At 41.9% G+C, this 14,749-nt stretch overlaps 1 protein-coding gene across 1 annotated transcript in view; it reads right to left on the reverse strand.

Annotated features, from left to right (window-relative positions):
• Positions 1-2,403: 2,403 nt before the first annotated feature.
• KIAA1549 (KIAA1549 ortholog) overlaps positions 2,404-14,749 on the reverse strand; it is a 136,884-nt gene continuing 124,538 nt past the window's right edge. The window contains exons 19-20 of the mRNA XM_059172550.1: positions 10,127-10,272; positions 2,404-8,170 (exon numbers count right to left, since the gene is read on the reverse strand). Coding sequence (XP_059028533.1) covers positions 7,916-8,170; positions 10,127-10,272 — 401 coding nt within the window. The 3' untranslated portion in view covers positions 2,404-7,915. The remainder of the gene's footprint in view (positions 8,171-10,126; positions 10,273-14,749) is intronic.

The raw sequence follows: 14,749 nt of genomic DNA on the forward strand, positions 1-14,749 counted from the left end.
GATTAAGTTGGTGGAGATTTCTTTTTTAAGACCAAAATTCACTAAAATTTTGATGGCTTTTGCTTCTGATGGTGGAGTTGTTTTTATTTTCTTCTTTTTTTGCTAATCTGCTCTTTGACCGGGAAAGACAGAACATAAAAAGGTTAGGGATACCTGGTTACATATAGTAACAGGATATTCTGATTTAAATTTGGTTAAAATTATGTCTTTTTTTTTTTTTTTTAACTTTACTCCTTTGTGTATAAGATTCATCTCACAAGGAATCCAGAAATAACAGTACTGGGGAAATGTAAGACAGCAATCTGAAAATACACTGGCTCTTGACCTTCAAACCCAGGATAACTCCCATCCATCACAGCTTTAGGAGGATCTAAGGGGGAAGAGATACTTCTGGATTCTGCTAAAAGTAGAACGTCCTTGCTGCTCTTCAAAAGCAGGAATGGTGCACAATACTGTTGGGGAAAAAAGACCAACATTCACTGTTACCGAAATGCAGCAACTCCATTTCTGCTTTTAAGTCTCTCTCTCTCTCTCTTTCACTCTTTTCATTGTTTGCTTTAGAACAATCTCAGAATTTCAAAATGCTGGATGAAGGAAACCAACCACTGATATCATCACATCACAGAATCGAAACTTAAGTACTTACACTAATGCAGATTTCAAGACACTGGTACAAGCATCCAAGACCCAGCCATTCTAGAACAAGTTTATGGTAAGTTTTCCAGCTATGTTCTGTTTTAGGCTTCTGTAATACTATCCTTTAGTACAACAAAAAATAGTTTAACTACACAAATGTGGGTTACCTGGACTTGTGGTTGTAATTTTTCGAGTCCTTAACCCTGGAGAAATCAAGCATACACCAGTCTCCTTATTCCTCAGAGGGGTATAGCAAGGAATGTTCAGGAAATCTTTAAAGGAAAGAAGTTACTAAACAAACAGTGCATGGTCCAACAACAACAAAAACATTTCATTAATTTGATTATCTAATTCAGACCAAAGGCTCCAAGGACCAAAGGCTCTTTCTTTGTATTGCTACTATTTCGTGTTTTCTTTTTATAGTAAGCGGCACTTGGCAGGTGCAAAGTATAAGGGGAGGCAGAGGGAAAAGAAATGCCAATCATGGTTTAGACTCATATTCATGTCAACTCCGTGTTCAGGCTCTGGGCGTGGGACCAGCCTGACCTTTCTTTCACAACTTAGCTACTTCCAGTAACTCCTTGTTCTTCTATGGTTTTGAATCTATTTACGTGCAGAACATATAAAATCTCTTAGGGGAACCAGTTGCGGCACTTAGTCTACATTGTATCTTGCTTGTTCTTTTTTTTAATCTAAAGCTATGTTTATTAAAACATGAGGACATATTAATTAAAACTGCCAGCTATGTTGAAAATACTAGAGTACATTTGTTTTAAAATTCCCTTATTTTTCCATCAAGGATTAATATTTGGTTTTGTCATTTAAAACATACTTTCCTTAAGGTCTCTTTCTTTTTTCTGATTTTTAGGTCCAAACTCTCCTTTGGTTGATCCTATGACTTCTCCTTCATGGAGGTTTATTTTCTGCCAAGACTTGGCCGTTGTTAACTGTGGTTCCAACTTCCAATAGGAACCAGCTGCTCTGAGAAGCATGGTAGGGGCTGAGTGGTGGCTTCCCCCAGCAGGCTCACATGAGCCTCTCTGCACAGGGTCCGGCGGCCTCCTCCGTACCAAATTCGTAAATTTTTAAACCATTTTAGATGTAGAGAAAACTGTAAAAGTAGAGTGTTTCTGCATGTCCTCTGAGAGAAGTCTTAGTAATCACAGTGAAGTTAGCAAAACCAACAAATTAACCTTTGTATAATACTGCCAACTACCCTATGAACTTGATTTGGGTTCCGTTACTTTTTCCTCTAATGTCATTTGTTATTGTTCTTGTTGTTCCCGGATCCTATCCATGTTTCCACATTTGATGCCATTGTGCTGTTGGCCCGCATTTTGTTCCTTTGGCTTTTCTCAGTTTCAAGGCATTATTGTCTTGGGTTTCATAAACAACTCCAGGTTTACCCTATGCCCCTCCAAGATTGTGCAGACTTTGATCTTCTCCTTTATCAGTCTAGATTGTAGAGACCTAATCCTTTAATTCCAAAATGAATCTGCTCTTAGTGGAAGCATCAATCTGATTAGTGGGAAGCAGAAAAGCAAAACACAGTGGGCAGAAGCAGGTGGTACCAGCCAAGGGAGCAATGAACAGTTCTGCAATTTGCACCAGCAGACTAGATTCATTTCAACTTAACTCCTTAGAAAATGAAGGTCCTAGGTGTTCTCATCAGGGACACAACCATTAGAGGAAGAGATCATTTTCTTCTACGATCACACTTTACAAATGAGAAAATCGCATTACAAAGGAAATAAACAGAAAAGATGGTTTGACACCAATTATAGCATTTATTGACATTTCCATTTAAAATGCTAGGAAAGCAGTATAAATTGTAAACATGGAAACCAAACACTTGCATAAATTATTTCAAAAACTCTACAGCACATTAGAAAACAGGGCGGCTAATCGAAGGGTAGAAACATAACTGACAAACAGAAGGGAGGGTTCGATTACTAAATCATATACCCACGCTGAAATTTAAGTGCCCATTTGAGACCAGCAAACCATGATTGTCAAGTTCAAGTTGCAGTATCGATGCCACAGGTGGCCTCAATTTACTCTGCATATTTTCGTACATTATCACTCACAGTCCAGGAATGAGAGCAGGAAGTATGAAGAACATGGACCTTGACAAAGTAGGAGGAGACAGGTGGGTATCCCAAAGCAGATCTGCTGAGCCAGGTAATGAACCCAATCTTCATGCTCCCTCAAGGATTCTCTGGAGGAGGGCCAAGCTGAGTGTTTACCCCCCCCCCCTTTCTGAAATGAGCCCTCTGGTGTTTAGAGCGAGTGCATTCATCAGTGGAGTCTCCATCTTTCCCCACATGAACAAGAGGAACAGTACAGGGGGTCTGGATTAAACTTGGTCCTGTACTATTCCTAACTTGCACACTTAGGAAGTCAAGTCATGAATGCCTAAACCGGGGGCATGAGACCCTTCATGATGCTCCAAGATGTCCAGAAACGTTTCGGTGGAACCAGGGACCGAGTGACTCAAATCACTGCAATTTCTATCTCTGTTTCTTCTACCATTCACTCTTTCTTGAAATGTGAAGTGGCCCCAGAGCAGAAAAACTTGGAAGAAGAAGGAAAAGCAAGGATCCTGTAGAACTACCCTGTGGGAAACTACTTTGGGCTAGACCACCTCAGATTAAGACATCCATTCCTTCTCTCACTTGCTCGCTGGTTCCTAACTTTGCTTCGTATTTCCAAGGCATTTAATATTCTTTTCCTAAATTTCAATGCTGCTGCGTGTTCTTAAGATAAGTTCTTAAATGTACTATTAACACGCATGAGCTTGGAATTAGGATCGTACCGTGAGGTTTCAGCTTTCAAGTCTTTTTAATACTAGGGAGGGGAGTCCTAAACACTCAAAGTCACTTCCAAGAATATCAAAAGAAACCTAAAATATACACACTCCTTATTCATTAGGTAGTAAGTATGAGCCTATTACATTTTATGAGTATGTTACAGCAGCTGCTCTTAGAGACCCCTCTCACCTGTTTTAAGAATATTCATTCATGTGTTGGATTAAATGTAAAAATGAAGTCCAGGTTACCATTCCATAAAAACATGTTTTGTGATCAAATGGTCAGTGTGCATGTCTAGAAGTGGACTCCTTCACACTCCTGTCAGGGACAAATGTGGATAAGCAGGCTCTGGAGACTGGCTTTGGAGGTAGAAAAGGAATGGCTAAAGCTCACCTTGAGCTGAAGTCGGTATGGCCGTTAAGACTGGAGGCCCCCTTCTCACCTGCCCAGAACCTTAACCAGCTTTCCTTTCAACCAGCAAATGCATTCACGTCTAAGAATCTAATATGAAAGGGAAAGAGAAGTGTATTTAATGATTAACATGTGAATTACTGCAAATGCAAATCGGTGTCCCAGTGACTGGTTTGGCCACTGGAGCACTAAGAAGGGCAATGCAGTAAACACTGACCCTGTACACAATTAAATGGGAGGCTCATAAAACACAGAATTACCTGTTTTGGCCCAAAGCCTTCAGGTACTCTGTCACCTATGCTTTGAATCACAGGCCTCAGGCCCGGAAAAATCTGGCTGGCAAAACCTGCTTCGTCTGGTGCTCAAAAGCCATGTCCCACCAAAGTCAAAACATACTCTGAAGTCAAATAAAATTTGGAGAAAATTGTGTAGATAGCTACACAGAAGTGGAATATGTTTAGTTATAACCTACTATGCTCCACAAAGGACTTAATGTGTTTGAATGGCTGACCACTGAGAGCTGCCCTAAGCAGTAAACCTCGGTGGAATTCTTACAATATTTTCATACTTTACAATTGGTCCTTCAGCAGTTCTTGGTACCCTTCTCTTCCCTCCTCCAGACTGGATCTCTTGCTGTGCAGACCTTCTTCACAGACCCAGCCACTGTCTCACTGTATTCTTGCAAACACATTCTCACAGCCCCATTTCCTCCTCTTGTTTAGAACTCCCTATATGGTGCAGTTAGGGATCCTGTATCCATATTGCAGTAGATCAAGTTCATTTTCAAGGACAGCTTCATCCAATTTCTCCATCCTTCGCCATGCCCATTCCCAGCTCTTCCCTTGCCATCTCACCAGCTCCCCAACCTTCGTTAAAGTAGCTTTTGAAGTGGGCTCCTCCCCAGGAACCCCTGGTTTCCAAATGTGCAACATTCCTTCTCCTGAGTACCCAATGCACTTGCGTACTTTCAGTGAATCTTACTGATGTTCACACCACATGGTGTATCTGTAGCTTCCATCTTTTATACCCAGCTATGCTATCTGATTTAAATTCTAAGCTCTAAAAGACAAGAATAATGTTGACATTTTTGGTGCTAGAAATGGCAAAAATTCGGGTGCAAAAAGATGTTTGATAAATGATGTTTTAAAGTTAAGGATGAAGGAAGTGAATTTCAAGCAAATAGAGAAAAAGGAAGAGGAGTCACATGGCGCCCTTAGTTTTGCTCTGGTTACCTCCATGTGAAGTCATTCACTGGTAGGTAACAGCATGTCGGACTGTCCAATACCAGTTCAATCATACAGATAACATTTTACATTTCACCAAGATTTATGCACCCTCCTCAAGGGTTGTTTGCACACAAGATCATATCTGAATCTTGAAACAATCAATTCTGGGAGTGGACAGAAGAGATCTGTCCTCATCTGGCTGATGAGGAGAAGAGGCTCAGGAAGGTACCTGACATAGCAAGTTGGTGACTAAGTAGACTCTGAAAATGATCTCCAACCCCCTCTGAAATTCTGACTCAACCTAATGGCTTGCATGATTACCACTAGAACTTTTTTTTTTACTATTATTTTTTTTAAATCAGAGAGAGTGAGCACAAGCAGGGGAAGTGGCAGGCAGACAGGGAGAAGCAGGCTCCCTGCTGAGCAAGAAGCCCGATGTGGAATTCGATCCCAGGACCTTAGGATCATGACCTGAGCCGAAGGCAGCCGCTTAACCAGCTGAGCCACCCAAGTGTCCCACCACCTGACTTAAACTAGGAAAAGAGAATAGACACAAAATTTGACTTTTCATTTTAGAGTACTTCAGTTAATGGAACTCCAAAGCCACACAAGATCAACGTGAGAACCTTTCTTTTAAGTAGATCATGTTAACCGAGTGTCCAAAGACCCACTTGGGTGTGGTGCTCCCAACAAAAGTCAGTCTGTCCTGAGTTTGGTGACAGAAAACTGCTGTAGGTGTTCAGAGGGAACAGTTGCAGAGTGTGCTTTACAATCAAAACAAGAGGGCTGGTGATCCCATGAGCCTGCCCACACCACATCACACACTACAGGTTATCCTATGTTATCTTTGGTCATGACATTAGTTGAAAAGTCTATCAATTCTAAGCATAACAATACAGGTGGAATCCTTTTATACTAGTCTGAAAGGCATCAAATCACTACTGCAGCCCTCTGGAAAACAGAAACCCATTTCTGGGATGTACGGAGGAGGTAACCATTCTTAGTACACTGTGTGCAAAGAGGACACTGAGCAGAATGGCAGGAAAGGGCCTACGTTTACTCCATTTGCTGTCACACAACCTGAATTTACTGTAAGGTGTCCGTAATAAAATTCTGCTTGGCTATCTCAAATTCCTAACATATTCAGGTAAGCTGGTATTTCCCGAATACTGGCACAGAGGAAGAAAAGGCTACATTTAACTTCCCAGAAGAAATATTCCCTGTATCATCAGACTGTCTGACCAGCTTCATTAAGGAAGCGCTAAAACATGATTGTGGCCCCCAATGATTACACTTCAGAAACCTATTTTAGCTGTTTCAGGGTTCTTAAAATTTGTTACAGATTTTGATTCATCAGAGCTCCAAATCTGTTTATCTGTCGTTCATCAAAAGTATTAGCAGATCTAATAAAAAAGCATTCCTAGTGGAAATCTGTTATGGTTTTCCTCTGTGCTTCACTCAGGTATCAGAAAAAAGAATGGCCCTAGTTATTATATTCCTTACTCTAGCTGGGGAAGTAGGGAAATGTTTACTTCAGTAGTGAATCTCAAGACAGATGGTACCCTCTGTCAGGCCACAAGAACACAAGATGGTTTTAACAGTCACTCAGTGGTCGTGCACAATAAAATCGGAAACCAGGAGCAACTCTTGCCTTTCCCTTGTGGTCCTCAAAGCTCTTCTTTACATTTCTTGATTTATTACTGAGAGGCTGGATTGAACTCTGTTCCATTTCCAGGTCTTGAACACAGAGAATGTGATTACTAGAAATGTACTTGTGAATAACAATTTGTTGGCCCTGGTAGTTTTGGTAAATAATTTTTTTTCTCATTCAAACATAATTTCTGAGCAACTCATCAGCCAAGTGCAAGGATTGGTTATGACCTCCTGAAAGCCTCCTTCTATAGGTCTGACCTTAATGATGGCATGCACCGAAATGGGATGTTGTTGGTACTTGCATGCGCCCAATTAATAAACAGCAAATACAATTAAGAATGTAAATCTAAACTTCAATATGTATTTTCAATAACCAAATAAATATTAAACTTTCCCCCAGGCCCCCACCCCACCCCGTTTGGGAGGTTGGTTGTTTTTTTCTTTCTAGAACAAAATGAAATCTTCAGCGTGTTCCTACCACTGCAAAAGCCAAAGTTGCATTTCACAGACATAAAGGTGGAGGGGCCCTCGGAGCTGTAGCACCAGAAGAAGAAGGAAAAATGCAGATGATGGCTTCTTTTGGAATCATCAGGCTCTACAATCTATCATTTGGTTTCTCACTAGTAGCTTTTTTAATTCCCAAACAGTCTTAGTATTTTTGTTGTTAATATGACTATTAAAATAAGTTCCTATGGAGAAAAAGAGGGAAATCAAGCTGTTAATAAAATGTCTTCAAATCTCTTTTCTCAGAAAACAAAGCAGCAAGTTCCCCATACAAACCAGTCTGAATCACACCTTCCCACGGAAATGCTCGATTCTGTTCATACCTATACCATCTACACATTTCCACCTTTTACCTTTAAAAAGGAGACGAATTTAGTGATTTTTTTTTTCGTTAGCTTAGGTTTGTGGTTTGCCTTCACAAAATGCTGCTGGCTTTTGGCCAAAAGTATGTACATGTCGAATACAACCCAAGTGGTCAAAAAACTGCCCACTTATTAAAAGCATCATGAGCAGTCCCGTGACTTATGGCATCTTCTAACTTTGCCGCTCGCTCCCTCCCACGGGCACCTAGCCCAGGAGAGGCACGTTCTCTCACCAACACCCATTTCATTGATTTCCATTTAGTCTTGCTTCCACGGGAAGCAGATACTTGGCAAATCTGCAAGGCGATGCCGATCAGCTGTGGAAGTTCTGCACCGCGGTCTGTTTCTGGGAAAGCCGGAGCAGCTCCTCGCGGATCGCTTTGATGAGTGAAGCTGAAGAGTGGCCGGGCTGGAGGTCTTCCGTGGAGCTGGTGGTGTAAGTCAGCCCTGCGCCCTGCAGCCCCCTGTGTGGGAGGTTCCCGGGAGGAGCGGAAGGCTCCCTGCCTGAAGTCCTTGGCACCTGGAACAGCGGTGAGTTAGAGTACTCCTGATGTCCAAGCACGTGCGTCTGAAAAAACACGGCAAACGTCATTGGGCTTCCCAGGGAAGCGCATGGGGGATAATCCCATTCAAACTGGTGGTGGGTGTGCCCCTGGGACTTGAACTCCTCCTGCCCACCTCCCACCGAACAGGGCCCTCCAAGAAGGCCCCCGGGATGGAATATAGAAACTGTGGAAGAACTGCTGGAGGGAGAGCAGTACCAAAAAACAAGCCCTGAACTTAACAGGTGCCTATTAAATACTGACTTAAAGGCAGACAGAAAGAATGATGAGGTTGGCCAAGTCTCAGTGTCCCTGTGTGTGCAAGGGAGGGGCCCACTGAGAGAACAGGAAGGGACCTGGACAGCTGGGGTGTCCCGTGGAGGTGAAGGGTCAGATGAGAGTATCTGAGAGTTGTAAGGGACGAGCAAGTACTTGCAGAGAGATTGACAAGAACTGCTTTGCTCTGGGACTTGAGCCCTGGGAGGGTGTGCGTGTGACACACACAGGGACCGCAGCACGTGCGGAATGTCACAAAATCATTTTCTATTCTATTTATGTGCATCTACTGACTCTTCTGCACAGCCTTTTCTTTAAAAAGTTATCTGTACTAGGACACACAACAGTTTTGCTTATATTTGCATAATATAAAGTACTTGGGCATTCATCGGACTAGAATTATTGTACTCAGTGATTTTTTCATATTTTTTCAGTGAAAAATCTCTCTTTAGATAATATACATGAGTACTAAATCTGTGGTTTCCCTGATGTTAAAAAAGTCTCCTGGTAAACATGGCATTCAAGCCCTCACGTTTCCAAGTAGTGATAAAGTGTCAGTGTCAAGTAAACACCGGGTTTGATAGGAAAATCCAAAATACCGTATGAAAATAAGTTAGGCACAATGAAGGCAGAAAAAGCTCAGCAATGTAAAGCAGACACCTAAAATTCAAAGTATTACAATGTATCTATTAGAGGAAAATTATATTCTCAAAATAATTTTCTTTCACTGAGTAGTAGAAGCCTCCAGTTAGGAAAATAATTTAGTGCATTTGCTGGAAAGACATGTAAATGCATGTAAAATTCTTGAGAAAAACAAAGGACAGCATCTATGCCTATATTGATCCTATTCCTATAAAGGAATGATCAAAGGGATGAGAAGCTTCCAAGAGAAAGTGTGCCTTGGGACCCCCAAATTGTGAGCTTATGGCTGAAGCAACTCCGTGGGGGTTCATAAGGGAAATGATGTGGATAAACCCACAACAAACCATAAATGGGGAGCAAGTAGGTATGTAAGATCATGCAAATGTACCCAATAACACCAAAGATCAAGTCCAGATTTTAGTCACCTACAGGTTCAAATTCACTACTTGAAAGTCAAAATCAGAGTCAGAAAGTACAACTGTGGTTGCCTGCAGCTGGGGTTGGGAGGGGGGAGGGCAAATGCACTTAGTGTTTAATGAGCAAAGAATTTCCACTTTATATATGAAAAATACTATGGAGACAGATGGTGGAGATAGTAGCGTGACATCGTGGATGTACTTAAAACCACTGAACTGTATACTTGAAAGTGTCTAAGATGGAAAATTTTATATTATGCGTCTTTTACCACATTATATAAAAATTAGAAAAATTTTAAAGGTAGCTGTTACTTATAGGTCTCTGTCCAGATTTTCTGTAATGAGTATCACTTTTACTATCTTTTTAAAAGGTTATTTTCAAAAATTCATTACTTTAAGCCTGAAATCTGCCTCATGTAAAATTATATGCTTTCTATAAGTACAGTGTAATTACTCAGCCACCCTGGGGGGGTGGGAATTTACTACGTAAAAACTGCAAGCAAAAATACACTCACAGAGAAAAGGGAAAGAGGTTAAAACTTTTTTTTTTTTTATGTAGGTTTTAAAAAGGGATCCTCAAAGCAGAAGCAGCTAAATTTAATGATTATGTCTGAGTTTTCAGTGATGACCCAAACACAAGATACTCACAGCCTCTCTTCGGCCAGCTTCATCCTCCCCATATGAAGGCCAGCCGGGTCCCCCATACTGGCCGCCTCTGCTGGGTGGGATTTCCACTGGCTGGGCTCCAATTCTGCTTGCAATTCCCACCTGTGTCAGATGCTGAATCTGGGAGCCTGAAGGAACACAGTGGGACAGGCTGGTCACCACTTGCTGGGAAGTGAGGCTGCCTGGCAAGACACTCCAGTTTTTTGTTTGTTTATTTTTTGTTTTGGTTTTGTTTTTAGATTTATTTATTTGAGAAAGAGAGGAGGGGTGGAAGAAAAGGGAGAGAGAGAGAGAGAAAAATCTCCCGCAGACTCCCCGCTGAGCAGGGAACCCAACACATGGGCTCAATTTCACAACATGAAATCATGACCTGAGCTGAAACCAAGAGTCGGACACTTGTGCTCAAGACACTTCGGTTCTGACCACAGCTCTTCCTTAGGGACAAGGGATACAAGCAGTATTCAAACATGGCACCAATTCTATCTCCAGAGAACAACATTTCCTACGGAAAACAGACCGTGAGCTTCTAGGTTCATGGGCTCTTATTTCCAATACAGTGATGTTCTTATTTTCCTGGCTAGACATCAAAGGACAGGGTATAATGGCTATAATAGAGGGCCCTTCCGGTCATTTCTATAGAGGTTACAAATAAGGATGATCTTACTTAGAAAAAACGAGTGAAAGGTTTTGGAATCATAAAGAAGATGTAACCTAGTTCCTTCTTGCTCGTGGCGTTGAGACTCACAAGGAGAGAAAATACAATATGCATTTTTTTTTTTTCTTAAAAGGCAGGGTGCCTCTTTCCTTTCAGAATGTTTAAGTATATTTATTTTCACTATACTCCTATTTTTCCCTAACTTGTCTATGTCATAATTAAAAATTTAAGGCCCCCCTCCCCCCAGCTTCCCCAGTGAGGTACACTGATGGCTAAAGCCAGGAGTCTCTCTAGAGCTCATGCTCCACACGTAGACATGCTGTAGTCTCAAGTAGCTATGAAGGCTGGGCTATAAATGACATATTTTCTCCTCCATCAACTTCTGGTATATGGATATATCCCTATTTCATAGATTAAGGGAGGAAAAAAGTGATCTTTAAGCACTGTGAAATAAAATACTTGTATTCAAAAGCTTCTCAGATCATAAAATACATCTGTGTTGTGTGGACCGGTCCTACAAGGTTCAAAGATTTCACAGAGGTAGGGGAGGTGGGCCTCTCCACCTTCCAGTTCTCTCCTACTCGACCTATCAAATTAACAGCCTCTATTAACCAAATACATTAAAGAAAGAAAAAGGAATACCACAGTTTTATTTGGATATCTAATAACTAAAGGTCAGAAAAAACCTGCCAGGCTCCTATCAGAGCAATGTACCCTGCAGAAACTCGTGCCAGGTACTGAAGTTTTACATAGTTATTAAAATTATTAGGACCATCAGTACTGTTTGCCCAACACACATTCAGCAAATCCTGCAAAGAACAAAAATGCAGCACACTGTTCTCCAGCATTTACCAAGGTGCAGACAAGTACGTAGACAGAAAAGCATACCTTTGTGTTAAAACTACAGTGGTGGTTGAAATCCTAATTGAGACACAATTCTATATCTTGCTTTGTTAACTTAATGTTACAGCACAGGCTTTTCCCACGATGCAAGTGGGGCATCACATGCAGGAAACCTGGGTTTGCATTCCAGCCCCGCCACTGTGACCTTGGGCAGCTGCCTACCACTCCCACTGAGCCTTGATACCTCAATTCTCAAATGGGCATAAAAAATTCACTTCATGATGTTATTTCAAGAACTGAAAGAGATAAAATAGGTCAAGTACCATAAAAGTAAGAGGCAATTGGGAAATCTTAAAACCCTCTTTTTGTTTTATTCTTTCTGAGCTCTTCATTTTAAATAGCTGCACAACCGGGGACTTCTAGGGAAGATGGTGAAGTAGAACCTTGAGCTCACTTCATCCCACAGATACACCTAGAGAACACCCACATCAGGGTAAATAATCCGGAAAATGACCTGAAGACTGGCAGAACAGACTCTCCACAGCTAAACATAGAGAAGGAGCCACATCAGAAAGGGTAGGTAGGGCAGAGATGCAGTCGGGAACCAAACCAACCCTCCAGACTGTCCTCAGGAGGAGGGTCACTGCAAGCACAGAGAAGAGAGAGGAGAGGCCTCCAACCCAGGCACCCCAGGCACAGCGGGCCTGCACTGGGAATACAATCCCCGTATCATTTGGCTTTGAAAACCAGAGGGTCTTAACTTCATAAATTCTTATAATCAGTGGGGTTTAAGACCTAGAACTTTAAAAATGAATAGGTTCAACTCTGGAAGCCAGAGAGTGAGAGGAAACTGAGTCCCCACCCTTAAAGAGACAGCGGAAAAACAGCCCCACTTTGATACAGCATAGAGGCAACAGTTTGTAAAACGCCTGGGGTATAGAGATGCCACTTCCCTGCCCACAACTGCCAGCCTACATATAGGTGACACCTGCAGGAACCAGCACAGCACAAATACTCTCCACCTAGCTCCCTAATGGTGCCCTCTGTCCCCACACACTTCTGTGGAACCACCCCCTCCAACCTGTCCTTAGCACCTCTCCAAAGAAGCTCCAGGTTCCTCCCCAGGCAGAACTGAGAAGCTCTGCTAACACTGGGCACACTGTTCCTGTATCCTCCTGCAGACACACTCCCTCCAACCCACCTTGGTAGGAACCCATACAAAGAAGTGTCACAGCATGGCAGTAAGCAACCAGCCTGACCGAGATCAGCACCACTCAGAAACGGATTCCTGCTCTGGAGTGAGAGGAAGATAACCACATGCACAGCAGTCCAACTGGGACCCCAGCAGTGGACTGGGGGCAGGCATCTGTTGTGACTGCAAGCTGGGGGCAGGCTGGGGGCAGGCATCTGTTGTGACTGCAAGCCCCACTAACCAAGGAAAGCTTCTAAGGGGACAACACAGGGAAAGTGCCCTGCAGTTCAGTGCTACTGTATCTCTGGCAAACACCTGGTCTGACCCAAAACAAGCCCAGTGGCCCCAGACAGCCCACTAACAACAAGGGTCCAAATCTTGGCCACAACAGGCAATGAGAGCCATCACCAACAACTGGACTGAAGGCAAAAGTGGCACAGCCACAACACAGGAGGCTCTCTCACACAGGAGGTGTTTAGGAGATACCCCTTAAGCACCATGTTCTGGTGAACAGAGGACACTGTAGGGCACTACAGCACCTCTTCTTCATAAGACCACTACTTTCAAGAGCAGGAGATATAGCTGACTTTTCTAACACACAGAAACAGACACAGAGAGTTAGACAAAATGAGGAGACAGAGGACTATGTCCCAAATGAAAGTGAGGACAAAATCACAGCAAGAAAGCTAAATGAAAGATAATAAGCCAGATATAGAATTTTTTAAAAATATTTTATTTATTTATTTGACAGAGAGACAGAGACAGTAAGAGAGGAAACACAAGCAAGGGGAGCGGGAGAGAGAGAAGCAGGCTTCCCACTGAGCAGGGAGCCTGACACGGGACTTGATCCCAGAACTCTGGGATGCCTAACAACTGAGCCACCTAGGTGCCCCACCAGATAAAGAATTTAAAGTAATAATCATAAAGGTACTTATTGGATTTGAGAAGTGAGTGGAAGATCTCAGTGAGACCCTCAACAAAGAGATAGAAAACATAAAGAATGAATCAGAGATGAAAAACTAAGTCACTGAAATTTCTGGAGGACAGAGTAGTGGGAAACAATCAAGTTGAACAGGGGAGAGAAAAAAATAATCATAAAAAATGAGTCTAGATTAAGGGAACTCAGGAACACCATCAAGTACAATATTTGCATTATAAGGATCCCAGAAGAGAGAGAAAAGGGGGCAGAAAATATATTTGAAGAAATAGCTGAAAACTTCCCAAATCTGGGGAAGAAAAAGAAATTCAGATCTTAGAAGCACAGAGAGCTTTCAATAAAACCAACCAAAGGAGGTCCACAACAAAACACATAGTTACTAAAATGGCAAGAAAATTGTGATAAACAGAGAGTTTCAAAAAAGAGCAAGAGAAAAGAAAACAGTTACATACTAGGGAAGCCCCATATAGCTATCAGTGGATTTTTCAGTGGAAACTTTGCAGACCAAAAGGGAGTGACATGACATATTCAAAGTGCTGAAAGAAAAAAAAGCCTGCAACCAAGAATACTCTAACTATCAAGGCTATGATTCACAATACAAAGAGAGATAAAGAGTCTCCCAGACAAACAAAAGTTAAAGGAATTCATCACCACTAAACTAGCCCTACAAGAAATGTTAAAGGGGACTCTGAGTAGAAATGAGACCATAGCAAAAATAAGAACAGTAGGGAGCACAAAAGCAGTACAAATTAAGTATATCTATAAAAATCAGTCAAGGGATTCACATCAATAAAAGGATACGAAGTATGAAACCATTTACCTGAAACATGGAAGGGTGAAGAGTAAAAATGTAGTGCTTTTAGAATGGGTTCAAACTTAAATGACCATCAAGTTAAAATAGACTGCAATATGCATAAGATGTTATATATAAGCCTAATGGTAACCACAAGAAAAAATCAGTAATGGATCTGAAAAAAA

This window comes from Mustela lutreola, chromosome 4, assembly GCF_030435805.1.
Source record: "Mustela lutreola isolate mMusLut2 chromosome 4, mMusLut2.pri, whole genome shotgun sequence".
Taxonomy (NCBI): domain Eukaryota; kingdom Metazoa; phylum Chordata; class Mammalia; order Carnivora; family Mustelidae; genus Mustela; species Mustela lutreola.